The sequence below is a fragment of the Chionomys nivalis genome, chromosome 7 (assembly GCF_950005125.1).
Source record: "Chionomys nivalis chromosome 7, mChiNiv1.1, whole genome shotgun sequence".
Classification (NCBI taxonomy): Eukaryota; Metazoa; Chordata; class Mammalia; order Rodentia; family Cricetidae; genus Chionomys; species Chionomys nivalis.
This window is the reverse complement of record NC_080092.1, coordinates 46,840,230-46,860,608: the sequence shown is the minus strand read 5'-3', so window position 1 is coordinate 46,860,608 and position 20,379 is coordinate 46,840,230. Positions and strand designations below refer to the sequence as shown.

At 45.8% G+C, this 20,379-nt stretch overlaps 1 protein-coding gene across 2 annotated transcripts in view; it reads left to right on the top strand.

Moving 5' to 3' along the window:
* Positions 1-6,652: 6,652 nt before the first annotated feature.
* Positions 6,653-20,379, top strand: part of Myocd (myocardin) — a 47,426-nt gene continuing 33,699 nt past the window's right edge. For both annotated transcript variants that reach the window (XM_057775490.1, XM_057775489.1), the window contains exons 1-2: positions 6,653-6,728; positions 11,210-11,371. In XM_057775490.1, the coding sequence (XP_057631473.1) occupies positions 6,713-6,728; positions 11,210-11,371 (178 nt within the window). In that variant the 5' untranslated portion in view covers positions 6,653-6,712. The remainder of the gene's footprint in view (positions 6,729-11,209; positions 11,372-20,379) is intronic.

Sequence of the window (20,379 nt, the reverse complement as noted above, 5' to 3'; positions counted from 1 at the left end):
AATGTTGCTTCCCTCCCTGCTACCAAAGAACACCTAATGGGGATGAACTTGGGGAATACAGGGATACAGCTGTCTTCCTGGAATGGAAAGGGAGAGGAAAGAACCGGGATAGATGTTTGAGGACCTAGAGAGCAGAGAGGTCACTGTGTGCCCACAGTTTCAGAGAAAGCCACCTCTGATGGAGAGGGATTTCCGGGCAGATCGAGTTCAATGATCTGATCTATGTAAATGAATTTGGAGACGCGAGGAGCTGTCGGTGAATGGTGCTGCCTTTATTTGTTTTGCAGACTAATCCAAGCTACATCAGCCACATACTTACCGCAAAGCCTTGGTAAACCCCTGAACTCTGTGGCATTCCTGAGTAGCCAGAAGAATGACGGGCCATCCCCGCACCCACTCCCCTTGCAGCCTCACCATAGTGTTGAGACATTCACGGGACAGAGTCCCCCTGCCTTTTCTCAGTGCACCAGCTGACTTGGCTTCTCCCCACGGGCACCTACCACACACTGTTGGCTGCCTGAGCAGAACGCGGGGCACGAGGGGATTAATCTGTCTGCCTCTTCCTCTCTCCCTACCATCTCGCCCTCAGAGCTAGCGGACGGTACCCTGAACTTCCATGCCAAGCTGGATCAATTGTGTCTTCTCTCTTCTCTTTCATCTCTCCCTCAATTTTCCAGTTGCCTGTTTCTTAAGAAATAGAGAACCAGTCACTGGAGACAGGCTTTAAATTTGTCTCTGTATCCACAACAGGAGGAACTCCCAAGTATTTGCATGTGTGAGGTCAGACTCTAAGTGTATATGCCAGGTCTTAAATGCCACCAGTTACATTGGGCAAATACAATGTTTTCAAACCCCAAAGACTATAATTTGAGCACAGAATAAGCGATCTATTACCAACTTCCCCTCAGAGAGAAAGAAATAGATACATAGATAGAATAATTTCCAAGCTGCTATCACCTCCACAAAGCCTGTATTCTGACTACTCAGAAGGAAGTATTCAAGGCCTGTTCGCCTTTCAAAGCAAGGCAGCGTGAGCAAACACCATGAAGTTCATTTTATAAGTGGGAAGCCAGGAGTGCAGAAAACCTACTGGATTAGTTCAAGGCTATACCAGCAAGGAGAGGTCTCAACTAGATGGGTCCTAAATTCTCAGGTACCCGGGATGCCTTTAATCACACAGCACTGTGAGTCTCACTATGGACATGACCGTGTCTCCCTCCTCACAGACTACCCTATAGCACCCACATGGTAGCTCACAGCCTTCTGTAAGCTCAGTCCCAGGGGATCTGACACCTTTCTCTGACCAGTGTGGGACCCAGGCACACACACAGTACACTCGCACACATGCCAGCAAAACACCAAAACATATAAACTTAAAATTTAAAAAGCCTAATTATTACTAAATTCATTATTAATCCACATGTCTATTTTCAACGAACAAGTGAGCTACAAACTTACTAGCAAATGGTTTTCACTGGAACTGGCACTTTTAAACTACATTGCTGTGACTCCAGGCACCAGTGGCAAAAGAGACTGTCAGGCACCGAGCATCCTTTCTAGGAACTGAAATCCAGTCCCGACAATCCCAATCCAGCACTTCTCATTAGAACCCGCTGTGTCTGTGAGCCCTTCAATAGGGGCACACTGGCCTTACAAGTCCCACGGGCTCTTGTCCTTAAACCTGGGTATCAACAACACCTGGAGAGTTTGTTCAAAGCCAAATTTCTATGCTTCACTCCCAGAAATTCTGAGGCTGTGGTTCAAGGGCCCGAACGTCTAACAAGTTCTCAGTTGATGCTGGGAATTGCCGCTCTGGGGTGCCTGTCCTAAGAACCCTCTGCGGCTTTTGGAATCTCCTTCCGTCTCTATTCAGTGGAGTACGACAGAGACAGAGTACCCGGAGTTCTCTCTGGGCCTGGTAGTGAGAGGTCCCCTAGAGAGAAGTCAGTGCCGCGCAGCATCCCTAGTGGGCTGCCACTCAACACCGAAGCCCAGCCCTCGGCAAAAGAGCCCCGCCTCAGTCTTAATGAGTTCTCTGCAATCTCGGCCGGCCGCATTGGATCCCCTTGAAGGCCTGAAGTTGGAGTGGTGCAGAACGGACCGCAGGAGGCCTGTTCTTATCTAGGCGAATGTTTATCCACACAGCTGACCCAAATTAGTTGGAGCTGCAGGGACAGAAATAGGAATAGCCTGCGACTGAACGCCGAGGCGAGAACACGAATTCCCCTGTGAGGAGCGATTAATCTTCCTCCAGGGGAACAAGTCAGATGTGTGGCTGACTGGATTTATAGTCGAATTCTAATTTGAAATCACATGGACTTATTTTTTTAATTTAGAAATCCAAATTCCTTTTCCATCTTAAATGTCAGTGTCCTTTAAATATGAAATTTTGCCATTTGATACTCCCTGGGCTGGCAGCAGAAGTGGTCTTTTGTGTATTTTTTTAAAAAAAAATCAACCGAGGGAGGCATTATGACTTTTGGAGGCCTGCAGGGGAGATGGCTAGAGCCCACATTCTCTGGAGTCACAGGGTAGACAAACCTCAACCTCAGGGCCACTCTGCTGGGGAGTTTTCCATAGTGTGACCTCAAGCTAATGCCCCATAGCACACCCAACCCCCACAGCAAGCCCTGAGGAGAGCATCACTAAGTGAGGGCAGCATGTAGGCCTCTTCCTGTTCTTCTCAAGACCTCATTAAATGGACATAGCTTCCCACCCTGCGGTAGAAGGTTCCAGAAGACTGTTGTGCTCTTAACACCAAGGACTAAACTGTTTCGGTCGTTTCCCAGGAAAGGAAGTGACAGTCATGAGCTATGGCTTTGTAGAACCAGGGCAGGGGATGCAGTGTTTCCTAGAAAAGGGAGAAGCTCCGCTGTGAGACCTGAAGAATCTCAAGGATGCAGAGTTGGTAAATTTCCCTCATGTCCAGTTAGAACCAATTGTGTGGGCCAGCAAGATGGCTCCGTGGCTAAAGGCATTTGCTACACAAATCTGATAGCCTGAGCTCAATGCCCAGAGCTCCCATAATGTGAAAAGGGAGAGCTAACCCCACAAAGTCGTCCTCTGTCTTCCACAATGCCCCTCAGCATAGTGCCCCCACATAAACATCATACATACAAATGCACATACAATAATTTTTAAAAACAAATTGTGTTTAGAATGTGGGCAATATCTAAAGATTATGGTTCCCTTTGGAGACTACCTCCAGGAAAAACACATTATTCTTCCTAACCACTCAATAAAGGTCAGTTCAGAATCAATCCCTTTACTGGTGATGAAAGTAATTCAGCCCTACTAACATGTAATGCTTAATTCCATGGACACCAGGAGATGAAACAGAGGTAGACACCTCTTGGAGCAGAACTCACACATTACAGGGGCCCAAGTAGACTCTGTGACCTGGTAACTTGGCAAGAGGGAGTCATTCTGTCCATTCCCATTGTGAGTTCCACAGATCAAATATGAGAAAAGGCAAGCCTCCTTCCCAAGGGTACCGAGATTCCTGTTGAAGAAAGTACATGAGCCACAATAGCACTACACGCTTGTTTCTCACAAACACTTGACTGGGAAAAAGTGAGAAAGAAGGGGGGGGGCATCGACAATAGTAAGTGTAGCTGGGGGGCCCATTTTAAGGTGGAATATGTGACAATCAAACAGAAGCTGAGAAATCCTTGCCAGATCAGTGTGAAATGTGATAGTCAAGCTAAGTATCTATCCTTTTCCCTTTGAAAAAGAGCCTCTGTTGCTCCAGTCAAAGAGAGAACGGGTCATGTCGACTATATTGGGTACAAAGCAGCCAGTTGGGACAATTTTGGCATGGCCTTTGGTCAGCATTGCTAATGTGGGACTAAGTTGGGGGAATTAGTAAGCATGCCCAAACAGCATCCTAGGGAGAAAATAATATGGCCAAGCCCCACTATGGTACCTACCAGGTCCTGTTAGCTTGAGCTTCACCAGGTTAGTAGGGGAATAGTGTAGTTTTCAAAGCAGAAGTGCATGTACAGGTACACATACACACACACACACACACACACACTCACTGACCTACTCAAAAACCCAATTCAAGATTCGGAAAATGACTTCCTTGCCTGTAATGTAAGAGTGGACACCTGAAGAATATTTGTAGAATATGGATTGTGTGTTTCATAAACATATCCAGACGAATGACTAATTTAAAAAGAAAAGCAAGGCAACTCCGTACTCTGTTCAACCTCTTCACTTGCAGTGAAGCCTAATTGTCTATGGCTTCCAGCTGACACTGTTCCCAGGAGGCCAGGAAGCCAACACGAAATTCAAATGTGTGCCGAAAGCTACTTTGTGCGTTTGCTTCTCTGAGTTTACGGAACCCTAGTGAAGAGGTGCTTCTGAGGAGAGATGGGAGGACACAGAGAAGACCTGAAGTGCTAACTGGTGCAGGTTGGCTGCTCTGTGCCACTCTGTGCCACTGGACAGGACTGCCTGGGGAAGCCCACCTCTGCTTCCAGAGAGCAGCTGGAACCCCACTCTTGGAAAAAATGAGGGAATCAGAGGACCTAGGAGCCAACTGTGTGTTCCCATACAAGGCAATCCATGGCCATGGACCTCAGTTTCCCCACTTTGGTTAGGGCTGGGATTGGAGTTCACTGGACCCTTTGAGCTCTCATGTTCTGAGTCTCAGCTTCTCACTTGACACCCTTGACTGCCTGCCCATGATCAACCAGTCACATTCTATTCCAACATAGTCTCTTCCTCCAGGATAGCCATATGCATCTCAGACTACAACCATCCCCAAGCTTATAGAACTAAAGGCTTAGCAAAGTCAGTGAGGGTGTTAGCTGCCCCACTTAGCCCTCAAACCAATGTATTCTAGCCTGGCCCCCCTGTGTCCTCAGAAACCTGGCATGGCCTGCCTCCACCACTTCTGTTGTCACAAATCCTGCCTCTGCTGCTCTTCTGGTTTACCCCCAAGTTCTGCCTTCCTCTGTCTCCTGTGGCTTCTGGGCAGCTGGCATTCTCTGGGTCTCTCTTCTGTGTTGCTTGTAGCCTGATAGAGGCCATCACTTCCAGACTGTGCTTAGCTCAGCAAGCACACGGCAACCCTGCAAGACTGACCCCGCCTCAAGCCAGCCCCAGCTCATCTCTTTATCTTTCTGTTGCAGCACTGAAAAGTCCAACTGAATTCCATGACCCAAGAAAAAGTTTGGAGAGTGACAAGGTAAGGTGACACTGACAGGGTGTAGATATTGCATGCTAAAATGTTGGCTCGGGTGCATAGGATTTCTACAACAAACTCCCAATGGCCGCACCCCTGTCCTCATACCCTGTGGACTCCCACTCCCATGAACAAAGACAACTGTGGAAACGACATCTCCTGTGTAAACTCTAAGAGTGATAGTTTCGGATTAAAAAGAAAATGTTTTTAATCACTCCAGGTTGGAGGATAGTCATCAAAGATAGGCTAGAGGTCAAGAGGTCAGAACACCTTTAAGAAAGGAAGTAAGGTTGGCCTCCCACTGAGTTATCTTTTACTACAGTCAATTTTGTTTTGTTTTGGTTTGGTTTTTGGTTTTCAAAGCAGGATTTCTTTGTGCAACCTTGGAGCCTGTCCTGGAACTTGCTTTGTAGACCAGGATGGCCTCAAATCTACAGAGATCTGCTTGCTTCTCCCTTCTGAGTCTTAGGGTTAAAGTGTGCACCGCCACCACCCTGTCGGTACAGTCATTCTTAGCAAACTCAGATTTCCATAAGAGTGTTCAGTGGAAAGATGAAGGTTGTGAGTAGAGAGAGCTACACAAAGAATGGCTCATTTGATTTTCTCATTTGGGAGACAGGGTCATTTGGTTTATTTCGGTTTTTCATTTAAAGGAAAATTCAACATACTCATTGGTCACCTTTATCATAGATTTCTACTTCTGATAATATCAGTGATATAAATACAACGTAGGAGCCGCCAGCACCTTCTGGGACATGGAAATGACTGGCTGGTGTCTTTCCTTGTCTGTTAATTGCAGCCTTGTAGCCTGTCTGTGGATAGACAGGAAGAACAGAGTTTGCGTTTCTCCCAACTTGTTAGTGAGGGGCTGGGATTCCTAGCAAGGCAGAATAATGAACAACAGATGTCACCAGCAGTGGGGAGACCTAGAATAGGGAGAGGGAAGAACCTGGAAGAGGGAGTTAGTAGCCTGCGATCCTCAGTTGGTTTGAGCCTTGCCTGTTGGTCCTCCAGACAACTCCTCCATGGCAATGAGATGTGGCAAACCACCCTTCCCCGGGTGCCTTCCAAAGTCTGGACTGCAGGTTCCACACTTTGCCATGTCAGAGACCACTGGCAAGGGCTATAGAGAGTCCTATCGTAGTGCAAGTTTGTGCAGTGGTTATCTCTGACCTTGGTCGCTTTGGTGACAATTAGGCAATCGGATTCATTACAGCAAAATGACTGCAGGTCAACTGCCATATGAACATCGCTAGGCTGCCTTTGTGTTTATGTTTAGAGCCCTTGACTTGGGCCCAGGCTTTTCACCCCTCTGCCCTTCTTTTCCATACTGAAATTCTAAGGGGAAATTTTGTGTTTCTTTGCAAAAACATGGAGAAAGGGGAGTATTTTCCATTTGCTACTTATAGAGTACTTTTTCCTTTGGAGAGAAATTGAGAGTTTTGTGCTTTTGTTCTACAGACTGAAGATTCCCTAAAGCACAAGGGCAGAAACAGGTCTGATCGTGGCAGCCTGATTAATATGCACATTCTCCAAGGTAAGGCTACCTAAATCACAAACAATGACGGGCTATTTCCCCTAGAGCTTCCTGTCTCTGTATGTGTTAAGTCCCTTTAAAAGACTCTCTAAAGATAAATGAATTAATAAAATAAAAATCTTTCTAAACCAGATATATATGCATGTATATATGTATATATACATACACACAGGCATATATATATATATATATATATATATATATACCAGCTTTGCATTGGGGCATCTTTGAACAGTCATCCAGTCATTCGTAGCCACATAGAAGACTTAGAAAGTCACACATTTGCTTCAGATTTGATTTCCTGCCTCACCTACACCATTCCTGACCCTAAGGCCAGGCAGCTCCATCATTTTGCTGAGCACCTACAGAGAGTCCTCCTCTGTCCTCATGGGGAGTTCATCTAGTTGTTCCCATAGTCATCACATAGCAGCTCAATTCTGCCCTGTGGATGCCTTCTTGTTCCAGTGCAGCGCTTCTCAGTCTGCGGGCTGCAACCTCTTTGGGGTTCAAATGGCCTTTACACAAGGGTCCTCTACCAGCATCAGAAAACACAGGTATTTACATTATGACCCATAACGGTAACAAAATTACTCTTAGGAAGTAGCAACAAAAATAATTGTATGAATGGAGGTCACCACAACTTGAGGAACTGTCTTAAAGGGTCCTGATCATGTTGGGAAATAGGAAACAAAGTAAATACCTAGTTGCCATCTTAGTCTGACACCTGAGGGGAGCAGAGGCCTTCCTGCAATGGGAATGCTCTGCCCTCTGGTACCAGCTTCAGAGAGGCTCATCCTCTACTTGGACATTTTCTGTGAACTCTTTAATCAGTGGGAAAGTGCTGCACTGAGGGTTGCAAGGGTTTGGCTGACATTGTCAGTGCAGAGATGATCAAGATGTGGATATCTGCCCTTAGTGAACCCTTCAGGGTAACAGAGAAGAAAGACAAGAGTATTAGCATTCGCCACCCAGCACAATAGAGAAAATGCATGTTGCAAATGCATAGAGAGCATGCACGGTGGTGGAAATGCACGGAGAGCATGCACAGTGGTGGGAATGCACTGAAACACACACGGTGGTGGGAATGCACTGAAACACGCACGGTGGTGGGAATGCACGGAAAACACGCACAGTGGTGGGAAAGCATGGAGAGCATGCACGGTGGTGGGAATGCACTGAGAACACGCACAGTGGTGGGAATGCACGGAAAACACACACGGTGGTGGGAATGCATGGAAAACACGAACGGTGGTGGGAATGCACAGAGAGCGTGCACGGTGGTGGGAATGCATAGAGAGCATGAACGGTGGTGGGAATGCATAGAGAGCACGCACGGTGGTGGGAATGCACAGAGAGCGTGCACGGTGGTGGGAATGCATAGAGAGCACAAACGGTGGTGGGAATGCATAGAGAGCACACACGGTGGTGGGAATGCATGGAAAACACACACGGTGGTGGGAATGCACGGAGGAGGCCTCAGAAGGGAGACATCAGACTCAGAATAGACTGCAGAAGGGAAGGGAAGGAGCTGAGATGTGAAGTATGGTCCAGGTTCAGGAAGATGAAGGGGCATTTAAGGTGGAGGTGCAGCATGCACCCAGCACCAGGGTGCTCTCTCTAGAATATGAATTTCCTTCCAAGTCTGGATGCAAGCTGTACAGGGTAGAAAAGTTCCTGAAATAGAGAGGAAGTTGTGTCTTTTCTCTTTGATCAACATCTTCTCCATCCTTCTGGTTTCCTGACCTTTCTGCCACCATGGAGTGAGTGAGACGCTGTAAGGTAGAGAGAAGGCAGCACAGAATCTGAAGGGGAGGCTCTGAAGAACCCTAAGGGCTCTTGGGCACAAGTGACAAAATTCTTACCTCCTTTACAGTGGCATCTATGAAGACTCTGGGAGCTGCTGTCATGTTGGCACAAAATTATAGCTATGCAAATTGTGCAAGAAATGTCATTTAATTGTGATACAGATTTTCAATGGTTGAGTTAGCAAATGAAAATATTGTTTTTTCCCACTGTGTGGTACTCCATTTGTGGGCAAATGAATGGATCTAGAAAACATCATTTTGAGTGTGGTAACCCAGACCCAGAAAGACAAATATAATATGTACTCATTCATAAGTGGTTTTTAGACATAAAACAAAGAAAAACCAGCCTACAATTCACAATTCCAGAGAACCTAGACAACAAAGAGGACCCTAAGAGAGACATACATGTATCGAATCTACATGGGAAATAGAAAAAGACAAGACCTCCTGAGTAAATTGGGAGCATGGGGACTTTGAGAGAGAGTAGAAGGGGAGGGGAGAGGAAGGGAGGGAAATGAAGAAAAATATACAGCTCAATAAAAAGAAATTTAAAAAGATAAAAATAAATATTGTTTGTGGCAAAAACGCCACATTTGTACTCTGTTGGTGGGATGCAGCCAGGTCAGTTTACAGGGCAGCTTGGCAGAGTGTGCCAAACCCCTTGACCGTGTGTCTAACTTGCGTTTGTAAAGGTTTGGATGCAATGTGTTTAGCACAGAGCTATATTTGGAGGGGAAAACATTGAAACTGGTAAAATGTCCAACAATAGGGGACCCCCAAGTAAACTGGGGACCCTCTGTCTAGTTTAATATCACATAGCCACCACAGCTAGGGTTTTGAAGAATAATGAGTCAATAAGAAAAAGCGTAGAGGATGTTTAGTGAAAACAACAGAAAGCAAACCAGGATTTTTAGACAAATTCTGGGAAGACAAACTAAACATGTAAATGTGCGCATTCGTGGCCCAGTTCTGGGAAGAAAATGTATTGATCTAATAATAAAAACAGAGAACGCAAAGACTGGGGCAGCATGAGGAGTTCCCTGCTAGTCTCATTTTCTCATGCATAGCCAGGGCATTTGGGATCCCACGTACACAGAGGGCGCCACGGTTGAGAAGGCCTGAGAGGTGCAGTGTGACTCAATGCTTGCCTAGCTTTCCTGCCCAGCTCTTTAAAACACTTGCTTCTTTCATCGTTGCCATCACTATCAAGTTCTCCATCACACCAGCCCTTGATTCTGTGGCTTGTCTCTTCCACAGAGCCTTCTAGTCTCCCCAGCAAGGAGTAAGGATTAGTTTCCCAGAGTACAAAGACCCACTAAGACCAAAAGGGCTCCTCTCTCCTGAGTTTCTCACTCAGGACGGGACAGGATATAGGAAACAGATTGCAAAAGGCAGCACAGTATGCCGTGAGGGCAGAAGGGAGCAGGGGTCACCTGCAGGGATTGGCAAGGAAAGCACTCTGTCCAGAAAATGAGTGGGTCCGTTCACGGCAGGCTGAGACATTGAGGGCAGATGCGAGAAGAGAAGAGGCTACGGCAGGGTTGAATTGGGAAGTGGAGTCCAGCCAGGAGCTGGAGAGCCACATTCTTTTCTAAAGATTTATTTTACTGTTTCATTACAAGTGTCGGCGAGGGCAGGAGGAGAGTGCTGGTAGAATCCAGAAGAAAGTGTCAGATCCCCCGGGCAATTGTGAGCCACTGACATAGGTGCTGGGAACTGAAGCAGAGTCCCTTGAGAGCAGTCAGTGCTCTTACCTGCTGCATCAGCTTGGCGGCCCCAGCACTCCTGCTGTTACCTGGGGAGTTTCTAGGCAAGCATGGCCAGGGGCTGGTTGCGGGATTTCTCTGCTGTGTAAGAAAATGCCCAGTCACAGACCCCAGGTCTGAATAGAGGGTTGGGAGAGCTGTCTATTAACGCCTCATCTTTCCAGCTCAGCATGTTACGACAGACCCTGCATTTCTCCACCGGAGCCACAGGTTGGCTAGATTTTCCTTATTTTGTTTTTACGGAAATCACTCACAGCTCACCCTAATGAGAACATTTGGGGTCAGCCATAAAGGGGAGAATTTAGAACCCTGTACCTCACCTTTTCCACCCTCCAAATGATGAGAAACTGCCTGTTGGATAAAATTCAGTTTCTTTTTAAAACTCCTTCTGTTTAGTTAAAATTTCAGTTTCAAAGGATTTCTTTTTTTGCCTTTTACAGTGTGTCATCACATTTGACCCCCAATCAGTATCACAGCATTGACAAGTCTAAAAGCCCCAGAAGGTTCCACTCCCCCTTATAACTCTCAACAAGCGATGGTGTATACTGCCGGCCCCGCCTATGCCAGTCATTCTCAAAAGCCAGCAACCTAGGGTCAAACCAGCCGCATGGATCCATAGACGGCTTGCTTACAAAATTGCCAAATTGCATTTTTAAAAAAAAAAAAAAAAAAAAAAACAGATCCTCTCAAGGCGAGTTTCTCCAGTTTTCCCGTGCCTCTTCATTTGCCTTTATTTGGAAGTGTCTGCTCTCTGGAGCTAATCCCTGTGAAGTGATGAGGCTTGCATTGAAACATTATCAGGATGTAGGGCATGGTGTGACACAGGGTTTTGTAGCCACCGGCCAAGAAAGCGAACCAAACAAAATGACATCAAATTCTAAAACGGCCCCTGCCTGTTTCCACCTTGCAGCCTCCACGGCAGAAAGATCCATCCCAACTGCTCAGATGAAGCTGAAAAGAGCCCGCCTCGCAGATGACCTCAATGAAAAGATTGCTCTCCGCCCAGGGCCCTTGGAACTGGTGGAGAAGAACATCCTGCCTATGGATTCCTCAGTAAAAGAGGCTATAAAAGGTAGCTGGGCTTGGGGGAGGCATGCCTGTACCACACTTGTGAAACCCAGGGCAGTCACAGCTCTGGCAAGGTAGGAAGCCTGCTCTAAGCAGCTCACTGGATGAGCCGTGCCATGGAGTGCTTCTCAAGTGTGTTCCCCATGCCCAGAGGTCCACTGACTTTAGCTTCCTATGTTAAGGAGGCAGAGACAAGAAAAGTTAGATGAGAGCAGTCAGTAAGGAAGTCTCACAGCCGCAATCCCAGTGCTAGAGAGGCTAAGATGGGAGGATCGCCACGAGTTCAAGGCCAGCCTGGGCTCCATCGTCAGCTCTGGACCAATCTGAGCTTCAAGTGAGATCTTAAAAACCAAGTTAACCAATGAGAGAGAGATGGGGAGCAAACTAGGACAATGGAAATCGTTTGGCTGCTGTGTTCTAGGGTTGGGATGAAGATAGCAATGCCCAGGCTTTCACAAGCAAAACTCATGTTATGACACGTGGCAAACTGACAATTCTTACGTCATGCCCAAGGTTAAACACTCAAGGAGGTGATGCACTCACCAGTTCCCTCAGAAACTGCCTTAGCTCATTTCACAGACCTTTAGACCGGCTGACCCCAGGTGGATCCAGTCTGCAAGCACAGAGTTCATCTGAGCTATGCTGAAGTTGGGCCCTGGGTAAACAGAGGGGAGTGGAGTAGGGAGATGAACATTCCTATGGGCAAACTGACTTTCTTCTAATTAGACCTGCAGGCAGTGTCTGGGGACACGAAAGGTATTACTTACCAATAGATATTTAAAGGTTTCAATGTGTTGTCAAAAGTGCACATGTAAGGACAACTTATTCTAAACTACATTTATTGTGAGGTGCCTTTGAGTTGCTTTATGTCTCGGTCTCAGCCATCCATGCAGAGACCATTGGAATGTGTAACTGTGGAAATCGGAACTCCAGGAGAGTCACTGACTCCTCTCCCAGTGCCCACTCAGACATCTCACAGCGGTTGTCTGTCCTCTTCACATACGGTCTCCGCATTGAATGTCTTGGGCTTTGGAACTTGACCTACAGGTCTAGGAGAGCACGCTCCCATCACTGCTCGGGTAGATCCTTCCTAGAGCCAGGACAAAAGTCTGGGGAGAAAATGCCATTGTTTCTTGGAATGTCCTGTTCCATGACTATAAAGTTGTCACTTGGCTAGTATAGGTGGAAAATTTTTAATCTGCACCTTTAGTCTCTACCGACATTGCACCTTCCCAACTGGTAGCCTTTCCTCTTTCCTTCCTGCCGCCTGTGTTTCTCCGTGTATGCGCTACCTGTACGAGAAAAACCGCTATCGCTAGTGTGGCGGACATTTTAGCAGTCTGTTGCCTTGTGCGTCCTGGTTCTACACAGAGCACTTTCAAGTTTCCCTCTCATCTGTTCATCTTTTTCTTCATAGTTTCTGCATTTGTTTTAGTTGAGACTATCTTCCAGCTCAATAATATGGACTTTTTTTTTTACCTGCTTCTTCATATACACACCCTCATTTTCAAATTTAAAATCTGAGTGCCTCTGAAAAGATTTCAGGGCTTAGATTAAGGGGCACATGTAATTTTATTTTGTCCAGAGTCTTGTCATGTATTTTACAACTGGATTTGACCTTTGTCTTCGGAAGTTTCTTTCCATGGGTCTGCTTTGTCTATTGTTTCCTGGCTACTTACAGAGGTGTATTGGAGATAACACTTAGGAACAATTTCTCATAGGCTAACTTACTCCTGTCAAAATTAGTTTGAGAATACAACACATTTATAGGCTAATGTGCAGTAGATCCATAATCCATATGCTTAAAGCACACAGATTCTTCCGGGTCAGAAACACAAGATCCCTTTCCATTTACCCAGACCCTGAATGTCCCTCAACACAATTTATTGTTTAAGGGGAAATGTCTACAAATGAGACATGTTTCCAGCTCCACTTTGTGCAATGACTGATAATTGAAAGTTTATATATTATATGATCAATGTCATCATAGAACTGTACGTGTGCACCTCATTTCAACAGTTTTTTTTACTTTATATAACAATTACAATATGTATTTACATTTTTAGGTTATATCAATTTGATACAAATTATACAGATGATATAGTATAGTATACCAAATAAAATAAAATTTTACTACCTATATCTAGCAGGGTGGTTCTTTTTTGAGGAGTCATAGAAACACCTGCCTTATGTATAAAATTATGCATAAGGTATATAAATTCATATATATGCAATAAATGATGTCATGCGAGATGACTGGATAATCATATGTCTCTTGCTTAATAGAATCCTGTTATTACTGATAGGTTGACAGTGGTTTAGAACAGCCAGGAGGCAGTGAGCTTATGGTCAGACTAGGGTGGACAGCAGACCCTGCCTGCTAAAGGTGACGTGAGAACATGTCATGCTGTCTATATTACACTTATCTGCATTCCTACAGCTGCTGGATGAGTGCATGTTTTCATTCCATTTCTCTGTTGGCTGGAACTCTACAATCCCCTGCCTTCATACACGGCAGGTGATTTTGGTATAGGTTGTATGAGGACATGTCTTCCCTCAGGGTAATTGGAAGAAGACACTGAGTCAAATGCTCATAAAGGGTGTAAAACATCAATGACGTGGAAAGATCATTGCTGCCTGTGACAGTCTGGTGGCATCGCTTCCTTCCAAATCACCCTGACATTCCTGGAAGCAGCCTTTCATGATTCTGTGCTTAGAAATTGCTCACATTTTACTTATAAGTCTGGATCAATTTCCTCATTTGTCGGCATGTTATGGCATTTATTTAGTGTTCTAACAGTCCAGGAAGAGGTTGTCACTAAGAGGAGTCCTCTATGGCATGTCCCTTAATCTTGCTTGTTGCCCCCCTCCATCCTCCACTATTCTCTAAGCAAGGCTCTTTTTCTTAAAGGGCCATATAGTAAGCTATAAGCTCGGTGTCTCACAACGCCCCCCCCCCTTGTAGTGGGGACGTGAACCATAGCAACAACTAAACAGGCATGGCTGTGTTCCAGTGAAACTTGTTGTAGAAGCTTAGATGAGTAACACTTCATCACCTTCTGGATCTTCAGTGAAATCTGGAAATGAACACCTCCTTGCACTCTGCCTACTGTGAGACCAGTATATAGGCTGAGAAGGGTCCCCTGGTTGGGTACCATCTGTTTCCCTGCAATAACTCCACACTGTGGAAAGGGGAGCCCCACATTTGACCAACAGCGATCCTGTTAGCACATTCATAACTAATATTGCTCTCTACTGTTTTTGTCCTGTATTGGTCTGATTTAAATGTCAAACCATGCAGATTGCTCCTTGAGTCATGATGATGTCATGTGCAAATAGACAGTTCCCAAACCGAAAATATATTTACTGCCCCTGAGAATCCCGGCCTAGAGCATCGGCCTTGAAACACTGTGGGGAGTGGTTTGTTCACGCTGTGACCACAGGTCTGTGTACAGTTGCCACTAGCAACTGTAGTGGGGAGGGTAGAACTGACCCAGGAAAAAGATCAAAATTCAAATTTCTCAGTAATGTTCCTCCTGAAAGACTCCAGCTTTTGCATTATTGAAAGTCACTTCACCATAAGTCAAGAATGATTTGTCTGAATGCATTTTAAATAATTGACAATTAATTACCTTTGAAATTTTTCTGAGTGATGGAAATTGTTAAACGTGGTATCGTGATCAGCTTCATGAGCTTCCTCGTGCACATCTCTGAGGTTGTTCTTTCATGGCTTTTATGGTGACACTCATAGTTACATGATACTCAAATTTTTATCTTATATCAGCTGTATGGTCTGCCCCAAGCTGGAAATTCTCCTCCTCCTCCATGTCACAGTTCATGAATCTCCAGCCACATGTGGCGTTGGCTTGCTGTGGTTCTAAGTGTCTCTGACCCGCACTCCACTTTTCAACTTAACTTCTATATATGGGATATTGTCTCTTCCTCTCTCCTTTACATTTACTAGAAGCCTGTCTGCTTCTTCTCTTAGAAAGGAGGAGTTTGTGATTCTATTCTTTTTTTTTTTTTTTTTTTTTGGATTTTTTGAGACAGGGTTTCTCCGTAGCTTTTGGTTCCTGTCCTGGAACTAGCTCTTGTAGTCCAGGCTGGCCTCGAACTCACAGAGATCCGCCTGCCTCTGCCTCCTGAGTGCTGGGATTAAAGGCGTGCACCACCACCGCCCGGCTGTGATTCTATTCTTAAAGTTTGTTGGTTCCATGCCCTTACTTGGATTCAGTTTGCCTCTGATCCAGCTTGCTGAGAAGCTGTAGGAGGCAAGCAGGAGGCTTGTTTTGTTGTTTGTTTTCTAAGGTTGTTGTTGTTTGGGTCTCTCTCTTTCTTTGTGGTTTGTTTGTTTGTTTTATACTGGTGATCAAACCCAGGGCCTCACAAATTCTAAGGAAAGGGCCCAGCCACTGAGCTGCACCTGTGACCACAAACCAGAGCTTTGGAATGCATCAGGCTGGCTTTGAACTGTAGTTTGGTGACTCTAGGTCACACACCTGTAGACACTGTCACTTCATCTTACTGTGACTCGACCGCCTCATCTGTAAGTTTTGCTATGTCTTGGGGTTGTTTGCTATAAATAGTCTCAAATAATTGATGCAAAGAATGAAGATGGGGCGAGGGCAACTGTTCCATTGGTAAAAATACTTGTCGCACCAACATGAAAACCTAGTTCGGTGCCCAGAGCCCACATTAAAAGACAGGTACAGAGGGACAGACCTGTAATTCTACTGCTGGAGAAGGGGAGATAAAAGGACCCTGGGGCTCACTGGCCAGTTAGTCTAGCCAAATCAACAAACTCCAGGTTCAGTGAGAGACCCTGCCTCAAAATACAAGGTGGAGGGTGCCTGAGGAAAAATCTGGGACTGACACCTCATCTGATCTCCTCACATACTGCATACATGTATACCACACACACACACACAGAGAGAGAGAGAGAGGGAGAGGGAGAGAGAGAGCGCACGCACTAAAGTCTCATTCAATGCTCATCAGGAGCCCACCAATAATCCACACTGAGTCTCAGTCAAGCACTGAAGAAAGAGAGGTGGGGGTGAGGAGGGCAGAGTAGAAAGTGCTGACTAAGTGCTGGAAGCAGTTTACAGCATGTTTTCAAGCAGAGAGCTCAAACTTCAGTGTTCTTCTCCTCAAAAAACTTGATAAAACCGTTTTTCTAACACCCTAGCTAGAGAAAACGTAATTTTTGAGGGATACAAAAAAGGTAGTGGTGAGCACAGGAAGGGTTCTGGTGAGGCAAAGCTGAGTGTGTGTGTGTAAGTACGTGTGTGGGCACACACGCACCCACCCGTATGTGTATGTGTGTGTGTGTGTGTGTTTGTGTGTACAGGGTCAGGCTGTGCATGAACCCCTGTGTGTATGTATGTGTGTACAGGGTCAGGCTGTGCATGCACCCCTGTGTGTGTGTGTGTGTGTGTGTGTGTGTGTGTGTGTGTACAGCGTCAGGCTGTGCCTGCAGACTGGACTGTGTCTGTGGTGTGCAGTGGGCTTGTGAGAGATGAAAAAACTCTACTGCAACGCTGACACACTTGTCTGAGGAAAGCTGACAAGCTGGAGAACGTCCTGCCTATGAGAGTCTGACATGATCAACATTGCATAACTCGATTGCAGATCGCCTTTCAACACACAGGCTTCTCTTTCTCTTGATCAAGGTAGTGATGTCATCATTCATCAAGATAGGAATAAGAATGGATGAGTTAGGTGGTGGAAAGTGACAACTTCTCCTGCTAACTGCTGAACTGAGGGGCCACCAGTAATGCAAAGGTAGAGATTCACACGCCATAGGTCCTGTGGCTCCTACTTCAAAGGAAAACGCACACTTGCATTCGATACGTGTGATGATTTAAACTGATGGGCTAGCTAAGGTTGCCTTTGCATGCATGCATATCTTCACTGACTATCTACAGAGTCTCTTCTAATGTGTCAGATCCCACTCTAATCTCTTGTTCAGTGATCAGAGCCGACAAGTCAATTTAGTAACTTTAGTGTTGTAGTAAAAGTTGCTAAGTGTGGTAGCCGTTCAGGGTCTGAGTGATGCATAAAAAGAGCCGAGGGTTAAACGTGAGACTGGGGTGTGGTAGGGTTAAACATACATTTGCTTTAGTCCAAGGAAATCCTCGAAGTCAGTGCTAGCCTTAGAGAATAGAACCCTCATCCCTCCCTGCCCCCCATCCTCGTGTCCCCTTCTGTACTCTGGAGTCTCACAAACAAGGGAACAGGCATGAGGAAACATCATAAGGCTGCTTGGAGACCAGCTGCAGGAACAACAGCTGGAGCCCTCCCAGGAGCAAAGACGACCCAGCTTGCTCGTGGGCCTGCTCCCCCCGGGGACCACATCCCTTCTATGGCGAGGTGCAGATGCGTTAGTGTGATGGTTTTTTTCATCAGCCTCACGACCTCTGTGTGTTTCCCCGGCTCCATCCACGTGCTGTTCCGTTTGTGTTTATACATTGTGGTTCTCTCTCCAGCTGTGTTTCCTTGCTCCTGCCAGACTTAAGAGGCCTACTGTGTCGCCTCCCTCCCTCCAAGCTTCATTAAAATCTAAGAGAGAATTATCTAGAACCTCTCCTAACACGAGGAGGGACCTATTGACAGAGAGCCTTCCCATCTGGCATTTTTCTCTTCCTTCCCAGGTCACCCTCTTGTAGCTGAACAACCTACCACACCAAGCCTTTTTTTTCCCCATAGACTTGTCTGTCTTATAGGATGCCTACTGTTGGTCCCACTTTCAATGTGAGTTTCTTCTCTGAATCTATAGTTATATATATATAGTTATATATATAGTTTTATATATATATATAAATCTGATCTCATGCGCATCATTCTGGAATGGCATACTAAACAGGAAGAAAAGACATGGGCACCCAGAGTGCACCCAACTGCCTCTTCAGGTCAGAATATGGCACATAGCTCACACAGTCTCCATGCGAATGATGGTTCCTCTACAGAATGTGGGATGCCTTGTTAGGTTTATGAGTGGTCATTATTACTCAGGTACACCTTAGTACTGAAAGCCCTGGGTTCTTCTCATGTGTTAATGTGCTCACCGAACATTAAATAGTTTCTGCACACGATGGGAGCATCCTGCATCCCCTGGCTCCAGAGGAAGCAGTGTTTTGCCTAACCCCTGGCTTGAGTTAAACCAAACGTGGCTGGATTCCTCCAACAGTAGGAGGACTCTGGACTCCAGCTGCAGAGGACAAGTTTCTCATCTTGTCTTGGACTGGACCAAGTTTCCCATCTAAGTCAGCACTTCTCTTTCCATTCAATCGGTGCTTTAGAATATGTAACTCTTTTGTCAAAGACAAATTCTTGTTATCAAAATAATTTTTTACTTTTTTTATTTATTCTTCCTCTTGTACATCCCGACCACAGTTTCCCCTTCCTCCCCCTCCCAAGTCCATTTACCCCTCCACTCCTCTTCCTTCTCTTCAGAAAAGTGCAGGCCTCCCATGGGTATCAACCAAATACGACATATCAAGTTGAGAAAGGCTAGGCATCACCCCCTCATATTAAGGCTGGACAAGGCAACCCTGTAGGAGAAAAGGGGTTCTGAAAGCAGTCAAAAGAGCTTGAGACAGCCCCCGCCCCTATCGTTAGGGGTCCCACAAGAAGGCCAAGGCACACAACCATTACATATACAAAGAGGGCACAGGTCAGACCCATGCAGGCTCCCTGATTATCAATACAGTCTCTGTGAACCTGGTTTTCTTGTGGTGTCCTTGACCCCTCCGGTTCCTACAATCCTTCCTTCCCCTCTTCCACAGGATTCCCTGAGCTCTGCCTAGGTAGTGTTTAGCTATGGGTCTTTGCATCTGTTTCCATCAGTTGCTGGGTGAAGCCTAAGGATGATTATGCTAGGCTCCTGTCTAGAAGTAGAGCAGGATATCAATGGGGATCATTTCATTGGCTTTCCTTTTTCTTTTCTTCTTTCTTTCTTTCTTTCTTTCTTTCTTTTTTCTTGATGTTCGTGTTTGGTTCTATCCTGTGTCTTTGGGTGATCCACCCTCTAATTCCTGGCTCTCCAGATAGTATCAGGGGTAGGCTCCCTTTAGAATAATCTTTTATATAGAAACCAATGTCTGGTTGCCAGGACTGTCGCAAGGGCCATCCGTTTTCAGCTGTCATGCTTCCGAAGGCCTGTTTATCCATCATACGTTAGTCTGTGACCCTAAGTCTTACTTTAAAATCAAACTCTCTTGCTCACCAAGAATCCAGTCCATGGTCAGAGACTGGAAGTTTTGACACTGACCATACATTTTAAAGCCAGATACACAACAACAATGGCCCGATGCCAAATGGTAGGGTTGCTTGCTTTGGCATGACTTTACTTCCTCGTAGACAAGACGACCATTCTTCACTGAGAAGTAATTTCCAAAGTATCAATGATCCATAGGGGAAAGAAACACACTATGGCACATATGTCAAATGGTTTTCTGAAGGAAAATGCTGGGGAAAACAGGGTAGGGTTTAGGAAGTTGGGGAACTGGCTGATTTGGGGAGAAAGAGTGAGTGCTAAGAAAAAAAAGTGGCCCTTTGACTCTGCAGAGCTGCCTGGTAACCTGAATGACATTAGTGCTGCTGGAATTGGGGCAGACACTGGCATTGCTGAGAACCGGGCAGTTGGCGTTGGGGTTATCTTGCAAGATCTCCGAGGGGCAGCTGGGGGCAGCGACCGGTGGCTACAGGGACATTGAGTGTTTTCCCATAAAGAAAGGAGGAGGCAACGAAAGTATATAAGGTTCACACTGGATGACATTCTTTGTCCCTTGGATTTGACCTCTAGAACTGATAAGTATTAAATACGCATAGAAGTTAGTTGTGTTTTGTGATTAATGAGGATCAGGTCAACAGATGCGAGGGAAATTTCTGAGCTGCCCTGAATCTGAGGAAAGGGAACCCGGTTATCCTGGTACCAGTTCACATCTTCACATCTGTCTTATAACAAAGAAACCCGATGTCCTTTAAGAGCAGCAAGTTCTCCCTTGGGTTAGA